This window comes from Alligator mississippiensis, chromosome 2, assembly GCF_030867095.1.
Source record: "Alligator mississippiensis isolate rAllMis1 chromosome 2, rAllMis1, whole genome shotgun sequence".
In the NCBI taxonomy this organism is placed as follows: Eukaryota; Metazoa; Chordata; order Crocodylia; family Alligatoridae; genus Alligator; species Alligator mississippiensis.
The window spans coordinates 77,552,367-77,571,772 of record NC_081825.1 but is presented as its reverse complement, the minus strand read 5'-3'; the positions used below and the strand labels follow the sequence as shown (position 1 = coordinate 77,571,772).

The following is a 19,406-nucleotide window of genomic DNA, read 5'->3' as shown; positions in this document are numbered from 1 at the left end:
AAACTGTAAAACCAGACTTTTGTTCCTATTAGTTGTCCTTGTGTTTAAAACTATCTTTTTAAAACTAACATCTGTCTCTAAAATAAGACTCCAGACCTGTTCATTTTTGAGACATTTATAAGATGATGATCACTAATGAAATATGTCAGCGACTTAACAATGGATGCAATATCTTTTAAACCAATCAGAGCAATATTTATTTCTCCAAAAACAAAAACTTCTTAATGTACAACACTTCCTTCAGAGTTGTATATTTATTAAAGCAATGAAAGCCAGAGTTAGCTTTGATTTAGGTAAAATTAACCATAAAACACTTATTCCAAACAAAGGAGTGATTAGTAAAAAGACAACGCACACTTTTATAATGCGCCAAGGTACAAAGACACCATGGACAACTGCCAGATTTATTAACCTCAGCACATTCCACAAGGTACAAAAAGGTCATACATCATCATCACTGAAACCTTTAAAAGGAGAATTTCAATAATAAAGGATTTGAAATAGTAAGGCCATTCACTCTAATCGAGCCTAAGAGGGACCTAGGTTGTAAAAGCAAGTATAATATCAAGTCAGTGAAGACACCCTTCTAAAAACAGGAAAACTCTGATGATAGGTTTTAGATACTGCTTTAGAGACATTTAAGCTTGTTGCACTTTTTAATACATACCAAGTTTTAAATGGCATTTACTAGAAGAAAACAATGCTCTGCTTACCAGACACTAAACCCAATCAGTGGGTCCGCCCCCCACCCCCCCCAATGGTTTTATAAGGGATTTATAATCAGTGTTTGCACATTTATTAGGTCAGACCTCTCCAGAATTACTTTCCAGTGTTCAGTTAGTTCTTTTCTTGAGATGCCTGGAACGCCATACTTACTCCACAGACAAAGAGGATCTGTCGGCTTGTTTCACTTGGATTTCTTTGAAATGAACAGAAGTTTTCCTTCTGATTTCTGGTAGACCCAGATCTAAGCAAAATAATTAGCAAGTGATAAATGAACACTTATTCAAAAATCACTATTTAACCATTAAAAAAAAACAGACTGGGCAATGTCGTTTTAATAAGTATATTACAGGAATATTTTCTAATTTGAATATAATTTTAGCTCTGCCATGAGCATTGTCATTGTCCTAGTGTAAAGCTGCTTATACTGCTGTAGCTTATCTTTTCCTAGGAAAATGAATCAACAGTTTTATACTAGAGGTGCACCAATACGTTCGTCTATAGTGTACTGGCACTGGTAAAAGGAAAATTGACATCAGCAATTGGCTTTTTTTGGCTGTGGCCAATTAATGTCACCAATAAATGGGCATGCATGTACATGACCAGCCTGGCAGCTTGCAGAGCAGTGGTGATCAGGTAAGTCTGTTGGGGGGAAGGGACAGGGAGAGAGAGAGGACATAGGGCAGGGAAGATCAAGGCCCCTGCTATGTGGGAATGGGCTGGGGCAGGCACTGCCCAGCTGGTTTGTCTGGGGGGCACAGGGAGGGGAGGGACAGATCCCACTGTTGCACACACCCCGGGAAGAGGCAAGGGGGCAGTGCGACCCCAGGATCTGTGTTCAGGGCGAGGCATGGGTTGATGCTGGGGCCAGGGGCAGCACTGGGCTCTTCCCAGCACAGGGGGCCTGGGCCAGGGCTGCACTCCGGGCAGGCGGTGGTGGAACTACAAGCTGGGGCTAAGGAGGGAGAGCTACAGTAAATTTTGGGATGGCTGTAGCCCCTCTCATACCCACCACACCCCAGCGCCACTGCTGCCCTCCCTGAGCACAGCCCCAGCCCAACCACCCCTGCTGGGAAGAGTCCAGTACTGCCCCTGGCCCCAGCCCACAGCGGAGCCTGCCCTGCACACAGAACCGGGGGGGGGGGGGGGGGGACACACCCCACATGGCTCCCCTGGGGATGTGCTTAGTGGCAGGATCCACCCCGCCACCCCCAGACGAGTTGCTCACGGTTCTGTCCGACACTCCACCCCACCCCATCTGGGTAGCCCCTGCCCCAGCCCCACCACCTCCCTCACTGCAGGGGCCTTGATCTGCCACCCCTACACACATACCCCATCCCCCGCAAAAGACTTACTATCTGGATGGTGCTCTCCAAGCAGCTGGGCTGCATATTGGCAATCAGATCAGTATCGGCTGATATGGCTCGTTAATAACTGGCCGTCAGTACGGCCTAAAATATCTTTATTGGTGCACCCCTACTTTATACTGATAACTGAATCTCATACAAGACTTAGATTAATTTAACCTATTTGTATAAAGGGTTATGTGCTATAACAAAAAGAAATGAAAGAGTACAACTGTTTGGATCAGGTGACACTTTGAGATGGACTAATACTTGAAATTTGTAGCTGCTCTCCTTCATTATGACAGATACAGATTCTACAGTGAAGAACTGATACTATCTGTGGTAGTAAGTAAAGTCAAAATTCTAAACCAAGACACTGTCGCATGAAAGAAAAGCCATTTTGAATCCTGAATATAAGCAAATATTGTGGTTGCCAAACCACAGAGGTAGACTTGCTCTCAAAGGAAAGTTATGTGAAAAAACTTTTTTTCTAATTGAAATGGTTTAGTTTTAAAGCTATAGATTTTAGTAAAAATACACCTGTATGATCCAGGTTTACCACCTGAATAGTGTAAATCCCTAACCATCTGAAGGAATGCTTGGAATGACTACTTACAGGACATAGAAGAAAGTTTTTCCCTTTGGCTATTAATGATAATCTCGACAGAAGCATGACGAGAAGGATGACGAACAGCACGTTCTCCCAAGCTTGGTTTAATGTTAAACCGCTCTATAAAACAAAAAATCACAATCTGCTTGGTATAGAAGAGAGATGTCCTGGTCTTCATGTTTTACCAGGTCAGCTCTTAATTTCTTTATTTAAAAAAGGCAAGGATTTCTTGGGGTGATATCTTTTACTGGCCAAACTACACTGTTGGGGTAAAGTCAGACAAACTTCTAAATGCAAGGCATTCCTATTACCACTGATAAAAAATCAATAAAATCAACACTTACAATGTGGCAAAAGGAAAGAAGTGCCCCAGCAAAACATGCAGTCTTTTATTCTCCAAAACAAAGGAACAAGACACCACATTACAAAAGTTCTTACGGTCACAGTAATTTCTTACAGTTGACCACATTCCTGTGACATGCAGTCTAATTATAGATTCATAGATGTTAGGTTTGGAAGGGACCTCAACAGATCATCAAGTCCGACCCCCTGCATAGGCAGGAAAGAGTGCTGGGTCTAGATGACCCCAGCTAGATGCTTATCTAACCTCCTCTTGAAGACCCCCAGGGCAGGGGAGAGCACCACCTCCCTTGGGAGCCCGTTCCAGACCTTGGCCACTCGAACTGTGAAGAAGTTCTTCCTAATGTCCAATCTAAATCTGCTCTCTGCTAGCTTGTGGCCATTATTTCTTGTAACCCCCGGGGGTGCCTTGGTGAATAAAACCTCACCAATTCCCTTTTGTGCCCCTGTGATGAACTTATAGGCAGCCACAAGGTCGCCTCTCAACCTTCTCTTGCGGAGGCTGAAAAGGTCCAGGTTCTCTAGTCTCTCCTCGTAGGGCTTGGTTTGCAAGCCCTTAACCATACGAGTGGGCCTTCTCTGGACTCTCTCCAGGTTATCCGCATCCCTCTTGAAGTGCGGCACCCAGAATTGCACGCAGTACTCCAACTGCGGTCTGACCAGCGCCCGATAGAGGGGAAGTATCACCTCCTTGGATCTATTCGTCATGCATCTGCTGATGCACGATAAAGTGCCATTGGCTTTTTTGATGGCTTCGTCACACTGCCGACTCATGTTCATCTTGGAGTCCACTAGGACTCCAAGATCCCTTTTCACTTCTGTGCCACCTAGCAGGTCATTTCCTAGGCAGTAGGTGTGCTGGACATTTTTCCCCCCTAGGTGCCGCACTTTGCATTTCTCCTTGTTGAACTGCATTCTGTTGTTTTCTGCCCACTTGTCCAACCTGTCCAGGTCTGCTCGCAGCTGTTCCCTGCCCTCCGGCGTGTCCACTTCTTCCCATAGCTTTGTGTCATCTGCAAACTTGGACAGAGTATATTTGACTCCCTCGTCCAAGTCGTTGATGAAGACATTAAAGAGTACTGGTCCAAGGACCGAGCCCTGCGGGACCCCACTGCCCACACCCTTCCAGGTTGAAACCGACCCATCCACCACGACTCTCTGGGTGCGACCCTCTAGCCAGTTCGCCACCACCATTCGACAAATTAATTTAAGTCAATCTGATAAGTAAGAACCTCGAAGAATCTAATACTTGTTTGAGTGTTTTCTATTGGGAAATTAGTTGGAATACTTTGCCAGAGCCATCTGCAGTCTCTGGTGCAGAGATAATGTTTCCGCAGATCAGACTTACCTAGAAAAAAACCCACCTGAAGTGATGATGCAAGGGTAGAAACTTATATCTGATATTCAGCTGTATTCTACATTGCTGTACCATCCACCATCAGTATTCACTTCAAGTGGAAGTGCCTGCACGTTTCCTTAGATAATGTCATCACAAAACTTTCTTTACAGTTTCTGGCTACAAGATTCATGCTGTTTACAACATTCAGTTCTATTGGCATCACTGAGATATGCTGGCCTCAATCATGACTGGTTGACTTAAACCCAAGGACAGGCAAATAAATGTTTGAGCGCTGTAAATGGAAAACTCTTATATCTGACAAATTAGATAAGTGAACATGGGAAAACAGGTCTGTTCTTTATACTTGATGTTGCAAAGTCACTCACTTGGGTTCTCCTCCCTTTCTAGCAGTCTCTGTTGCATATGCATGTTGATGATAGCATTAACCTTCTGTCTATTTTTTTTAATGCTTGGCTCTATCATTTCTTCTGTTAGCTTAATGTTATTTTTGATAGCCTTTGATGCTGTTGATCTGGCAACCATTGGTAACTGATCCTGATAGTAACTGTCTGTAAAGTCAACTTCCTCATCCTGAATATTTTTAATTCTGCAAAAAGGAAAAAGACTCACGAGTTAATTACGTTGTTAACAATAAATACAGAAAGCCCTATCATGACTTCCACTTTTAAGGGATCTGTCCAATACTCGCTAAGGAATACCCACAGTTCTACAGTGCAAGTGATGCAGTTTCTATTTTTCTTTTTTTTTTTTTTTTTTACCTGGGGACCTCGAAGTGCAGAGATGTAAAGTGACCTGGCCAAAGACACACCAAGTCTGTCTGTCTGATCCTGAATCCAAAAGATTCTGGCACCTAATCCTGTGTTCAATTAACTCCATAATTTTTGTGTGATGTGTGGGCTGCTCTTAAAAAATAATTTCTTACAGGCACCCTGTATTTCAGATCTCCATAGCAATTCACAACTGGACAATATACACAAGTTGCAGGTGGCATGGGAAACGTAGAGAGCAAGCCGAAGGAACTGGAATGATCTGGGGGTCTTGGTAGATCACAGATCAACATGAGTGCAGTGTGATGCAGCTGCACAAAACGCAAATATAGTTTTGGGATGCACCAATAAAGCATTATGTGCAAGACACAGAAGGTGATAGTGCCTCTCTACTATCTACGCTGCACCAGTTAGGCCACATCTAGAATCTCCATCACTGGAAGTGTTCAAGGAAAGGATGGACTGACCCTGGTACCAGGGGTTTTCAATCTTTTTAAGGAGTGTATCCCTTCTGACAGAGCTGGGGGGAAGAGGGTGGCCGTGGCTGGACACAGAGCAGGGGGGACGGGGTGGCAGTGGCTGATGTAGAGCAGGGGGGGCTTGCATGCAGTGGTGGTGCGGGGTGGTGTATAGCGGTAGCTTCTGCATGCGAGCTCCCCACCCCCCCTGCATCTGGCTGGCCAAGGGGCACCTGTGCAGCCTGCAGAGGGGAGCCACGGACCTCACCCCCCCAGCCCTGGTCCTGATAGGCAGTGGTGCAGGGTGGCGGTGCTCTGTCCCCACCTGCCCCCCTCCTCCCCCCCGCCCCCAGCCCCTTTTCACGTACCCTTTCCTGCTCCCTGGTCTAGACTCTAGGATAATTTAGGAGTAGCTATACCTATACTCTGCTATGATATTTCCCATGCTTCTGTGCTTTGCTGGTTGTCACATGGGGCTAGGACAGGATTTCCTTCCTCTCCTGCAACTACATGTGTCAGGGGTTTATTTATTTATTTATTTTTAAGCCTTCCTCAAAACCATTGGGTGTTGGCTGCAACCAATGCTGAGGATTATTCCTGTTCTCTACCAATGTTCCTGCTGGGATTTGAATACAGAGGTTCTCAGCCAGAGGGCCTTGCCCCTCTGCTCCAGGGTCAGACTGATCTTTATATTTGGGGTCAGGAAGGAATTTAGCCCATGGTCAGATTGGTATGAACTGTAGGGGGTCATGGCCCTCTTCCGGAGATCTCTCAAGCCTCTTTTAACAATTGTTACAGCAGCAAGTTGTTGGCTGCCATAACAGCATTCCCATTAAGCTGTGCAGTATGTGCAGCCCTGCAGGCATGCCTGGCAGCGTGGCATGAGCGTGCCTGTGCAGCCACACACGCCACACAGCCTAGAGGGAACACTGTGCCATGGTCTCCCTGCCTTCTCCTGGCAGATTAGGGTTTTGTCAGGGTTGACTGTGTAGTTTTGCTAATACATTAGATCAGGGCGTTTCAACCTTTTTTAATTTGCAGACCTCTAAAAACTGTCAAATGAAGATGCACTTGCTTTGAAAAGTAAGTGTAGGTATTCACATACTTTTGACTGATCAGAGTCATCTTTTGTAGAACCCTTTGATATAGTCTACAGCCCTCCCAGGGCTCCATAAACCATAGGTTGAAAACCAGTGTGTTAGACAATGGATTTGTATAGGATGGTTTGGATGACCTAGCCTCATGCAGGGGGCAGGGCTAAATGACCTTTGCAGGTCCTTTCCAACCGTACTTCTCAAGGACTCTAGGACTGGTTACTTCACTCCACCGGGCGTGCAACATAATGGTTTGGAAAGGGTCGGGTGACATTTGAGTGCTACTGCCTGACAATGCTGTAAACTTCTAGCTAACAGAGCAGAGTGGGACTGTTTATGGAAAGCAACTCTCACCGCCTGTTTGTCAGCATGGAGTAGATGTCTTGCACCAGAATCTCTGCAGCTCCCGGTTTACAGTGCATCGTCCCATTAATGAGCTCCTGGACGGGGTTCAGCTTTCTTTTTAGGAAGAACTTTGTCGCACAAGAAGAGAGGGACACAGCTTGGGCCGTGCAAGGGAAGTGCCCCATTTGGGACACAACATATACAGCAACCTCGATCCCAAGTCACCTCTGCCATACGCAAACATACGCATAAAAATGACTGGCTCCAAACAGTACAGGTGGCTGGCAAGCTGGGGAAGGTCACCTGTCCCACACCCGCCCTGCTCTTGCACAGACTGCCCTCCTCCCCCATCCCTGCCTGCTTTCATCAAAGCTGTCTCCAGGACCCTGGCCTCCCCACACCAGACACTCCCTCCTCGCCTTGCCCATCCCCTCTGTACCAGGCCCTGCTTCCTCACTGTGGCCCCCACCCCCTACTTTGGACCCTCCTGCTCACTTTGCCAAAGGCCAGGCCCCACCGCCTCACCTTGTTCTGCCTGCCTCTTCCCCACCTCCCGCCCACATACTGGGCCTGCACTCCCACCTCCCAAAGCCAGACCCCGCCCCCGCACCAGGCCCCGCCCACAGACCCCATCGGACCCCAGCACCTGCTGCAGGCGGGCCCAGTTGCAGAGCTTGGTGCGCAGGGAGGTGCCGTTTTGGAAGGCGCCGAGGCGCAGGTCCCCCGGGAAGTACCACGAGAAGATCTCCGCCACCAGGACGCCGTTAGCGAAGTCCCGGCCGAAGCGGCGGGGGAAGAAGCTGAGGTCGAGGCTCTGCAGCCAGCGCAGCACGGCGCGGGGCAGCCCCGTCCGCCGCGGCGGTGTCTGGTAGTGCAGGCCGCTGCAGTTAACGTCGCCCCAGGCGCGACGCCCTGTCGCCATGGCAACCGGTACCTGGCAACCACTCGCCCTTCCAGTTCCGGTTCCGCTCGCGGGCTCCAGGGCAGTGGGCGGCGGCGCATGCGTCGGGGTGGAGCTGTGGGCTGCCGAGAGCACTGGCGGCGGGGAGGGGCAGGTTCGCATGCGCCGCCGCCGGAACGAGGCTGCCGGCTTTTGTTCTGTTGCCAGTGGTTACCGGGCAACTGGCGCGTGTGTGGAACTCTTCCCCGCCGCCACAGCTTACGAGCGCCCCGCCCGCCGCTCCCCTCCTGCTGCGCACATGCGCAGTGTGTCCCTCCCCGAAGCCGGCTGACTGAGCTGCTCGCGATAGCGCGGGAAACTCGTTCGGCGTCTGCGCGAGGTTGTTCGGGGTGACGTCAGTGCTGCGGCCTGTGTCTCCCCTGCCTCAGGGCTCCGCCGGGCTTCCTGCACCCCTGAGGCCCTCGCCCCCCGTGCCCGATGGTGCCGAGGGCGGGGAAGCCCGGGCGCTTTAGCACCCCCGGGTAACAGGGCTGTCGCTTGAAATACGTAAAACTTCCCATGTGTCCATCATCTTAGCCTCCCCCCCAGCAAAAAATACAAGTGGGCACCTATGCCCACTCCCCTCAGGCTTGTCTACGCTGGAGATAAATTTCAAGCAATTTTCCTCCAAGGAGGTGGGCCTGCATTTGCATAATGCAATTTCCGTTGCAAATCAATCTGCCTGTTGGTGCCACCTTGCTGGCCTGCTTGGGAAACAGTTTAAATAAGCTTCAGAAGGAGTTAATGGGGCTGAGATTCATGTGCCCTCTATGCTGACCCAGCTTGGCTGTGGACCAGCGGCTGTCCCACACTACTCTGCATCGTGCCAAGGCATTGTGCCCTGTCAGTGCACCCCTTACTCTGCTGGAAGCAGGTTGGCTGAGTGCTACATCCTCGTTTCAGTCCTGCCGTGCAACTGAGCATTGGTCCCTTTGCAGTTGCTTCTGCCTGCATTATTGCTTGATTCGGCATCTGAGCCACCATCATTACAGCAATTCAAATATAAGTTTTTGCAGAAGTGGAGTATTAACCTGTAAACTCCTTCAGGCAGTAACTGTCTCTTCCTATAACAAATAGTTTGTGCAATAATAATAATAAAAGAGACAAGATCGTAGATACCTTAGGGACTCTGCCCAAGACCATGAAGGGCCACCTCAGTGTTCAAAAACTATTATTATGGAAGATAACTTCCAAACTCTGACAACACCTTGACCTCTATGAATATCGCTGATATTGAGGTCAAGACTGCCAACTCAGAGACATCAGTGCATAAAACCATGACAGGAAAAACAATAATAATAGCTATGGGTAAAATCATACTCCCTCCCTGCAGGTTACTTTAAAGGGTGCAGGAACGTATCATCCCAAGGCTCAGAAAGACTAGCAATTATGTCAAAAGAACAGCTTGACTTGGCAGCTTGAATTGGAGTTGTTGGTAGCAAGGAATATGAAGGGTAACAAGAAGGGTTTCTACAAGTGTGTCAGCCACAAGAGGAAGATCAGAGAAAGTGTGGGTCCCTGACCGAATGGGGGAGGCAATGATGCAGAAAAGGCTTCTTTTTTTTTTCTTTTTTTTTTAACCTGTGTTCACAGGCAAAGTTGTCTCTCAGATAACTGCACCTGGCAGCACAGTTTGGGGAGTAGGTGAGCAGCCAACAACGGCAAAAATATAGGTAAGGGATTATGTAGAAAAGTTGAACATGTATAAGTCCATGGGGCTGGATGTGATGCAGCCAAAGGTGCTGAGGGCATTGGCTGATGTGATTGCAGAGTTGCTGGCCATTATCTTTGAAAACTTGTGGTGATCAAGGGAGGTCCCAGACAATTGGAAAAGGGGCAAATATAATGAACTGCCCATATTTAAGGAAGGGGAGAAAAAAGGAGGATCCAGGGAACTACAGACCAATCGGCCTCGCCTCAGTCCCTGGAAAAATCAAGAAATCCATTTCTAAGCACTTGGAGGAAATGTTTTTGATTAGGGAAAAGTCAGCATGGATTCACCAAGGGCAAGTCATTCCTGAGCAACCTGATTGCGTTCTGTGATGAGATGACTGCCTGGTAGATTCAGCGCGTGTGTTATATTTTTTATTTTAACAATTGTTGTAAATGTTAGAAAATGCAAACTTCATTGCTAACTAAAGAAAAGACATTTTCACCTCTGTCTAACATTGGACACCTCCATGGACAAAGCCTACCTAATCTGCACATCACAGAGCAACCCTCTCGCAAAAGGACTCTGAGGTACCCAGGGGAATAAACTTCCACCCTTTACCTCCCCTGTACAAAATGAAGTTTCTTTTCTATCTAGGAGAACTCTTACAATCTTTAAATTCTCCTCAGTCTGAAGAAGGGTGTGTGTACCCAAAAGCTAGCAAAAAAAGAAAAGGTTTTTTGCTACTATTTAGTTGGTCTAATAAAAGATATTGCCTCTGACCCAAGAGTCTTGCTTATCTTGACTTTAACAAGGCTTTTGATAAAGTCTCTCGCAACATGCTTGCAAGAAAGCTAAAGCAGCACAGGTTGGATTAAGGGACTCTAAAATGGATAGAAAACTGGCTGGATCATTGGGCTCAAAGGGCAATACTATCTAGTTGGCAGCTGGTATCAAGTGGAATGCCCCAGGGGTCTGTCTTGGGGCTGGTTTTGTTGTTGATTTAAAATATTGAACCTGGAAGATGAGATGGAGTGCATCCTCAATAAGTTTGCAGATGATACCAAACTTCAGGGAATATGCTGGCTAGATTCAGAGAGACCTAGACAAACTGGAGGTTTGGGACAAAAGAAATCTCATGAGGTTCGATAAGGACCAGTGCAAAGTCCTGCATTTAGGATGGCACAGTCCCATGCACCAGTACAGGCTGGGGGCTGACTGGCTGTGTAGCAGCTCTGCAGGAAAGGGCCTGGGGTTTGCAGTGGACAATAAGCTGAATATGAGCCAGTAGTGTGCCCTTCTTGTGAAGAAGGCTAACGGCATACTGGACTGCATTAGTAAGAGCATTGCCAGCAGACTGAGGGAAAGTGATTCTTCCCATCTATTTGGTACTAATGAGGCCACATATGGAGTACTGTGTCCAGTTTCCGGCACCCCACTATAGAAAGGATATGGACACTGGAGAGAGTCCATTGAAGAAAATGAACAAAAATGGTTAGGTGGGGGTGATGGGTGCCCCTGAACTTTCACTATGCATTTTCTACTTCGGGAACAGCTTTGTATGTTTTGGAAAGTATTTTATCTAACCAAGGGCATAGAGTAGGTTGTTTAGGCTGGGGGAGATCGCTTGTTGCTCAGTTGCTTAATTGCTGGCCTCGCTAGAAGGAAAGCTGTATCAACAAAGTCCGGAGCTGGAAGGGGGGTTACTTGCTGGGCTTGCTATACATTTCATCACATCAGCAAGTTTAACTTGTTACGTAGCTATATAAGGCAGACGCCCACTGAGGTGTGTACGCTTGCTTTGCGAACGATTGCCAAGCACCACTTTCTGCGCAGAAATAAAGATTAAGTTGGATCCTTCAACCCTGTGTGTTTATTGGCACAAGCACACCGGGCACGAACTCACCATTGTTTGGGGACAACAATTTCTGGCACCCAAGATGGGACTCAAGCTGACTGCCTTGCCCGGTCCACCTCTTCGGCTCTGGCAACAACTGTGGACGGCGCGAGGGCCAGGCACCACCGACCTTATTCGTCGGAGGTCTGACCATCTCCTGGTTGCCTGACGGAGTCGGGGAGGGGCACAACGGCGCAACGCTCGAAGGACCAACTTAATCAGGTGGGGCGAGGGAGGTTTCAACGGACTGGTGAGTACTTCTTTCCATATTTTGGGCAGGTTGGGAAAGAGACGGCTTTGAAAGTTCCGACCGTATAGATGCCCTAGGCGAGTGAGATCGGGTGGCAGCCCCGTGAACTCCCTTTAATCAGTTTGGTTCTGAGGCTGAGCGGCGGTCACCGTCCGGTAGTTGGACAATGGGAAGTAACCAGTCTAAGATTCCACCCTGCAGTCCCTTAGGATGCATTTTGAAAAATTGGCCAAAGTTTGGAAGTGACCCTATGACAAAACAACAGATGATTCGGTATTGCAATACATGTTGGCCACAGTACCAACTTGCGGATGGTGCAGCCTGGCCGGAGAATAGGTCTTTGGATTATAACACAATCTTGCAGTTACAGTTGTTTTGTAGGTGCCAAGGGAAGTGGGATGAGATGCTTTATGTAGAGGCATATATGACTTTGTATGGGGATGGGGTTATGCAGAAGCTGTGTGGGATATTTAGGGGAAGTGGGGTCATGGCTTTGCAGGGGGTCACCACAGTATGTCCAAAGGAGCCGGAGGAGGGAGACGTTGCTAATTGCTCCCACGGCTCCCCCATCTCATCCTGTGAGCCATGCGTCACCACAGGGGACTTTCACTGCACCTGTAACGGCTTGTCAGGGACTCCCGGCTGGCTCGTCCGGTCTGTCGTCTGACACCTCCCCTGACAGCCTTGGGTTGCCGTCCCCGGGTCCGGCGGATGTGGGTGGTAGCAATCTGGTGGTAGAAGGGACTGTAGGAGATGGGGCATTTAGCCCTGTGGTGAGTCGCTTACGATCAGGGGCCCAAACAGTAGTTCAGGCCCCTTTACGACAAGCAGTGCGTCCTGGGAGTGAACCAGTTTTTGTCCATGTGCCATTCAGCACAGCAGACTTGATAAATTGAAAACAGTCTGTGGGCCAATATCACCAGAATCCGGAGGCAATGGCACGGTTGTTCTCTACTATTTTCCTCACCCACCAACCAAACTGGATAGATATTCAGGCCTTACTGGCTGCTCTTCTGACTCCAGAAGAAAAAGGTTGGTCATAGAAAAAGCACGCATGATAGCACAGCAGTGTCACCCAGCCGGTGATGTAGATAAACTTTGCCCTAAGAAAAATCAAGACTGGGATCCCAACACCCGAGGGGGCCGGAAGGAGTTAGAGCTGTATCGGGAGTTTGTGCTGGCTGCTCTCCGGGAGGCTATCCCCAAGCAGAAAAATTTGTCTAAATTGTACGAAGTGCAGCAGGGTCCGGAGGAGGATCCATCCAGTTTTTATGGGAGGTTATGCGAGGCAGCCAGACGGTGGACAGATTTAGATCTGGAGCTGCCAGAAAATGCCAAGATGTTTAATACACTGTTTATAGGACAGTCAGCCCCAGATATTAGAAAAAACTACAGAAGACTGAAGGAGCAGTTGGAATGAGCATCAGCCAAATGATTGAGATTGCTTATAAAGTATACTCCAACAGAGATCAGGTTAAGGAGAAAAGGGAAGATAAGAGAATAAAGGCACAGGCGTCGTTACAAGCATCGTTGTTGGCAGTGGCAATTGTAGATCAGAGGAGTCAGGGACGAGGCAGGGGAAGTAGAGGGCATAGAGGAGGCGTGGGCTATGCTCCGGGAGGCTACGGCCAGGGTCCCAGGTTGGGACCTAATCAGTGTGCTATTTGCAAGCAGGAAGGGCATTGAAAAAATGAGTGCCCCAAGAGGGAGAAGAAGAGACGAGAGGAGGAAGAAAGATTGTTGATGTTGGATGGTTCTGACCAGGAGTGACGAGGACCGGGGGGCTAACACTGAAGTAATCTCTGTCTCCCTCGATGAGCCCCTGGTTAAAATGCAAGTAGGGGGAGAACTTATTGACTTTCTAGTAGATAGTGGAGCCACGCATTCAGTTGTAACCAATTTTAAAGGACCCTTATCAAAAATCAAGATCCCCATAATTGGAGCCACCGGCCAGCGGACGTATCGTCCTTTTGTGCCACCCATGGAATGCAAATTGGGAGGAAAGAAAGTGTCTCATCAGTTCCTGTATATGCCTGAGTGCCCCATACCTTTGTTTGGGAGGGATTTGCTGTGCAAATTGCAGGCCCAATTGACCTTTTCAGAGGGGAAAATTACTATGAAGATACCAACTGAGGAAGCCTGGAAAGCTCAGGTGTGTCTCCTATTGCAGGAGGGGGAGGAAGGGAGAATTCCCCCAGAAGTAGAAGACGCTGTAGTACCATGGGTATGGGCAGGAGAGAAGCCAGGAAGAGCCAAACTGGCCACCCCTGTAAGCATTGATTTAAAGCTGGGAATTACCCCGCCCAGGGTGCCATAGTATCGATTGAAAATAGAAGCTTGGAAAGGCCTGGAACCATTGATAAAGAGATTCCTTAAATATGGTTTACTTCAGGAGTGTCAATCATCTTTCAATTCCTCCATTTTGCCTGTAAAGAAACCCCACAGTAATGAGTATCGTTTCGTGCAGGACCTCAGAGCCATGAACAAGGTCACGGTGACCCTTCATCTGGTGGTGAAGGACCCTTATACTTTGCTGACTACTTTGTCTGCAGAGGAACAGTGGTTTACAGTCCTGGACCTGAAAGATGCTTTCTTTTGCATCCCACTTGAAAGAGACAGCCAAGAGATTTTTGCATTCGAGTGGGAAGACCCGAATACTAGGAGAAAAACCCAATTGTGCTGGACAGTTTTGCCTCAGGGTTTTAAGAACAGTCCCACTATTTTCAGCACTGCCTTAAGTACCAACCTTCAGAAGTGGGACAAAGGGAAATCAGGAACCCTGTTACAGTATGTGGATGACTTGTTAATTGCAGCAAAAACGAAGGATTACAACATGATTGCATTGAAACTATTGAGAGTGTGTATGCTAGCCGGCTGGATCTTAAAGATGCCCCACTACCTAATGCAGACCTTGAATTCTACACAGATGGAAACAGCTTCATGGATAATGGAACCCGAAAGGCAGGATACACTGTGGTTACATCATGGGATACCGTGGAAGCAAACGCCTTGCCTCCAAATACCTCTGCACAGAGAGCTGAGCTTATTGCGCTGACCCGAGCTCTCCATTTGGCAAAAGGAAAGATAGCCACTATATACACGGATTCGAAGTACGCCTTTGGAGTCTTACATGCCTACGGAGCTATATGGAAAGAGAGAGGACTCTTAACGGCAAGTAAAAGCCCAGTAAAGCATGGAACAGAGATCCTGAAATTACTTGAAGCCGTGATGGAACCACTAGAGGTAGCTGTGGTGCACTGTAAGGCCCATCAAAAGGGAGATGCTGATGTTATTAAAGGAAATCAATGAGCAGATGCTGCGGCGAAAAAGGCAGCTAGAGGACAAGTTCAAGAGACTCAAATGTTGGCATTGATGCCTCAGGTAGTGTCACCTGAGGAACCTCCGAAATATACTGAAAAAGAGAACCAACTCGCAGAGAAATTGGGAAGCAAAGAACAACAAGATGGATGGTGGGTTTTGCCTGAGGGACAAGTCCTGATGCCAAAACTGATTCTTAGCAAAGTGCTCCAAGAGTACCACCAGCACCCATATGGGAGCTGACGCCATGACCCAAGGTCTCCAAAGAATTGTAGTGGGACCTAAGATGAGAAAAACAGCAGAACAAATAGTGCGTAGATGCCCTGTCTGTTGTGCCAACAATCCTAAGATTTCCCCCAAACCTCCGCCAGGAGCAGGAAGGCAAGGACTATTACCAGGAGAATGTTGGCAGATAGATTTCTCTGAAGTTCCCAGGAAGGGACACTACAAATACCTGTTAGTGCTCGTGGACATTCTGACTGGATGGACTGAGGCCTTCCCGTGCCAAACCAACCAAGCAAAAGAAGTGGTCTGGGTGATGCTAAAAGAGATGATTCCATGATTCGGAATCCCAGAGGGATTAGCCTCGAATCAAGGGCCACACTTTGTGTCAGAAGTGACCCAGGCAGTTTCCCGGGCTCTGGGGATACAATGGGACCTTCACACAGCATGGAGACCGCAGTCAAGTGGACAGGTGGAACGAATGAATCAGACTCTAAAAAGACAGCTGGCTAAACTTTGCCAGGAGACTCAGTGAAATGGCCCAAAGCTCTGCCTCTTGCCTTGCTTAGAGTGCGCATAGCCCCTAGAGCTAAATTGGGAGTTAGTCCATTCGAATTAATGTATGGCAAGCCATATCCTAAGAATCCAGTGGTGACGCATGGGAGTCAAATGCATGTAAAAGGGGAAGGTTGGGTAAAAGATTATTTGTATTCTTTGTCTGCTGTATTGTCTTCTCTCCACAGGTATGTCCAGGAATGACTTCCACTCCCTCTAGATACACCAGTCCACAAGTTCCAGATCGGAGACAAGGTACTGGTCCGGACGCGGAAAGACGAGCCGCTTCAGCCCAGGTGGAAGGGACCGTATCCTGTGATTCTCACCACTCACGCTGCAGTGAAGGTTCAGGGGGTAAAGCCGTGGATACACCACACCCGGGAGAAGGCCGCACCAGAAGTACCACTGGCAGGAGAAGTGGCTGAGAGTGTCGCACCGGAAGCCGACGCAAACAGACGCCATTGGACAGCAGAGCCAGTAGAAGGACTTAAATTTCTGTTTAAACGTCAACCATGTGGAAAGTAGTTCTTTGCATATGGTGTAATGCTTCTAGAGTCTAAGGGGTTGGTGCATCAAAGGTTCGAGAAGAGTCAAAATGTGTGGGTTCATTTGGCAAAGGACGTATTAAATGTCACTCATTTTTGTTTGGCAGGTGGAATATCAGTTGATGATATTTTCACGTCATGCCTTATAGGGGTGCCCACTCCAATGGAAGCACTCCAGAATCAGACTTGGTTCACATCTGGGGGAATAGGAGGTCCAATCAATTACGCTAACAACTCCATGTGGGGAACCATTACCACAGAAAGAAACGCTAGTACCTTTGAAATAGATTTGTTGACAGTCACCTCCCCTGATAACACCACCTGTGCCAATTTTGTGAACTGTACCCAAGCTTGCAAAAGCCTAACCAAAGAAACGAAAATTTTCAATTGCTCAGACATGACTAATGTATCTTGCAACTACGTTCATGTTATATTACCCCGGGGGTGGTTCCTCCTTTGTGGGAAGACTGCCTATTCATATATCCCAGCCAATGCCACACGAGGCCCTTGTGCTCTAGGCCGGTTGACTGTCTGGCTACCAGGTATGCCTAAGATCTCTAGTAAGTGTCACCGGAGAGGTTCGAAGGTGCTAGATAAATCCTGTGATAGTGACATAAACCTCCTGAGTGAGGCCGAGGTAGTGTCCTTAGCAGTTTTCCTAGTAGGGGTGCCAGGCCTAGTAGTGGATGCTGAGAGGCAGCTTGGTAAGGTGGCCTGTGCCCTGGCAAAGGGCCTAAATACAACTTCACAGGCCCTAGCTGCCCTCAATATTGAAATGAAAGAACTAAGAGGAGCTACTCTGCAAAATACAGCAGCCATAGATTACCTGTTGCTGAGGCATAACCACGGATGTGAAGAGTTCGAGGGAATGTGTTGTTTTAATTTGACAGATAACTCTGAGTTGATAGAGTCAAAAGTGCAGAAGTTAAAAAAAGTTCTGTCCCACATTAAGCAAGGGGAAGGGTTTGACTTCTCATGGCTTACTTCTTGGCTTCCTAATTTTTCATGGCTTAAGCAAATTTTCCTATTAATTGTGGCAAGTATGTGTATTTTCTTGATGATCTGTTGTGGGATACAGTGTGTGCCAATGTGTTGTGAGATACTCAAGAAATCAATTTCTTCCCCCGTTCACCGCGTGATGTTTGTAAAATCATCAGTTACAAACCTGATCCAAAACAATCGGGAGGAAGCAAAAAGATTTCTGGAGATGAGAAAGATAGTCGAGAACTATGGGCCTTTTCCATAAGGGCCATAGTCTCGAAGTGGGGATTTGATGGGTACCCCTGAACTTTCACTATGCATTTTCTACTTTGGGAACAGCTTTGTATGTTTTGGAAAGTATTTTATCTAACCAAGGGCATAGAGTAGGTTGTTTAGGCTGGGAGAGATCTCTTGTTGCTTAGTTGCTTAATTGCTGGCCTCGCTAGAAGGAAAGCTGTATCAACAAAGTCCGGAGCTGGAAGGGGGGTTACTTGTGGGGGGGAGCTGGAAGGGGGGTTACTTGCTGGGCTTGCTATACATTTCATCACATCAGCAAGTTTAACCTGTTACGTAGCTATATAAGGCAGACGCCCACTGAGGTGTGGGTGCTTGCTTTGCGAACGATTGCCAAGCACCACTTTCTGCGCAGAAATAAAGATTAAGTTGGATCCTTCAACCCTGTGTGTTTATTGGCACAAGCGCACCGGGCACGAACTCACCATTGTTTGGGGACAACAGGGGCGTGGGGCATATGACTTCTGAGGAGAAGCTGACAGAACTGGGCTTATTCAGTCTGCATAGGAGAAGACTGGGCAAATTTGCTGGCAGCCTTCAAGTAACTGAAGAGTCGTTCCAAAGAAGATGGAGCTAGTTTGGGATGGAGCTAGACTGTTTTCAGTGGTAGCAGATGCCAGAACTAGGAGCCATGGTCTCAAGTTGCAGCAAGGGAAGTTTAGGTTAGATATTAGGAAAAACTTTTTTCACAAGGAAGATAATGAAGCACTGGAACAGGCTACCTAGAGAGATTGTAGAATCTCCATCCTTGGAGACCCAGCTAGACAAAGCTGTGACTGGGATGATCTAGTTGGAGATGGTCCTGCTTTGAACAGGGAGTTGGACTTAATGACCTCCTGAGGACCCTTTCAACCCTAATTTTTTTTAATGATTCTATGAAATTACACTACTAGCATGTGTTTTTGGTATGTGGTATTAGAATGATTTGGTCTGCTAAATTTTTTTTTCTATATTTATGATTGTCAGAGCAACAACCTAGATTCCCTATTTTGTTCACTCCTGCTTTACATAGTGAAAGTGCTACAGACTCAGCTTGGCTCAATTTGTTAGTGTCTCTTACTTTCATTTAATTATCAGGTAACAAGAGATTAAAGTTCATCCTTACAATTGCATATTAGCTTCAGTTCAATTAATTCAAAATGCTATTGGAAACTAGTTTGTGCTCCTGCCATGCAATATCAAAGAGGGATTCATTTTTAAAATGGCATAAAGAACACACTGGAGCTGCTTACTGAAATAACTTTGTTAAACTTAGCCCTTCCTGAAAAACATACTTTTTTTTCTTAATGAAAATTATGCTGATCTCTTACCATATTTGCATGTTTGTTTTTCATTATTTCAAAATACCAGCTATTGGCATTTATTTTTATTAAATGTTCTGATTTCAAATCAGTATTCCTAGCTATTTTTGGAAAATGGCAGTTTCATGCAACTTAGTCAAATATTTTGTTTTATTGTTGATATACGTGCAAGCATGCATCAGTAGCAATTTAAGAACAGCTGAAGTTATTAATCTTATAGTATCATAGTATTATAGTAGTTAGGGTCAGGAGGGACCTGAACAGATCATCTAGCCTGACCCCCTGCCACATGCAGGAATGAATTCTGGGTTTACAAGACCCCAGACAGGTGATCATCCAACCTCCTTGAATTTGCCCAAGGTAGGGGCAAGGACCACTTCCCTGGGAAG

The 19,406-nt window shown here is 47.2% G+C and overlaps 2 protein-coding genes across 6 annotated transcripts; one reads left to right on the top strand and one right to left on the bottom strand.

Annotated features, from left to right (window-relative positions):
* Positions 1–99: 99 nt before the first annotated feature.
* On the bottom strand, positions 100–8,223 carry SPATA4 (spermatogenesis associated 4). Of its 2 annotated transcripts, none has more exons than XM_006264247.4 (5): positions 7,710–8,223; positions 7,073–7,191; positions 4,765–4,985; positions 2,686–2,799; positions 100–967 (listed from the first exon to the last, which is right to left on the bottom strand). In XM_006264247.4, the coding sequence occupies exons 1-5, from the start codon at positions 8,124–8,126 to the stop codon at positions 873–875; spliced, it is 966 nt and encodes a 321-aa protein (XP_006264309.3). In that variant the 5' UTR covers positions 8,127–8,223; the 3' UTR covers positions 100–872. The 2 variants fall into 2 exon arrangements, with proteins under 2 accessions (XP_006264309.3, XP_019336919.1); XM_019481374.2 differs by having other exon boundaries at positions 7,073–7,290; positions 7,710–7,794.
* On the top strand, positions 7,908–18,098 carry LOC132248561 (syncytin-2-like). 4 transcript variants are annotated; one of them, XM_059721865.1, is made up of 2 exons: positions 7,908–7,993; positions 16,085–18,098. In XM_059721865.1, the coding sequence occupies exon 2, from the start codon at positions 16,440–16,442 to the stop codon at positions 17,685–17,687; it is 1,248 nt and encodes a 415-aa protein (XP_059577848.1). In that variant the 5' UTR covers positions 7,908–7,993; positions 16,085–16,439; the 3' UTR covers positions 17,688–18,098. The 4 variants fall into 4 exon arrangements, with proteins under 4 accessions (XP_059577848.1, XP_059577850.1, XP_059577851.1 ...); XM_059721867.1 differs by lacking the exon at positions 7,908–7,993 and adding an exon at positions 8,331–9,676; XM_059721868.1 differs by lacking the exon at positions 7,908–7,993 and adding an exon at positions 9,705–11,440.
* The last annotated feature ends 1,308 nt before the right edge of the window (positions 18,099–19,406 follow it).

What these genes read in the sequence shown, in the direction of transcription:
- SPATA4 (XM_006264247.4), bottom strand. Translation starts at nt 8,126, where the DNA reads ATGCGAACCTGCCCCTCCCCGCCGCCAGTGCTCTCGGCAGCCCACAGC. An exon ending in ACTGGGCCCGCCTGCAGCAG is followed by an intron (nt 7,192 to 7,709) that starts GTGCTGGGGTCC and finishes TGTGCGACAAAG; the next exon opens with TTCTTCCTAAAAAGAAAGCT. An exon ending in TCCATGCTGACAAACAGGCG is followed by an intron (nt 4,986 to 7,072) that starts GTGAGAGTTGCT and finishes TCCTTTTTGCAG; the next exon opens with AATTAAAAATATTCAGGATG.
- LOC132248561 (XM_059721865.1), top strand. Translation starts at nt 16,440, where the DNA reads ATGCTTCTAGAGTCTAAGGGGTTGGTGCATCAAAGGTTCGAGAAGAGT.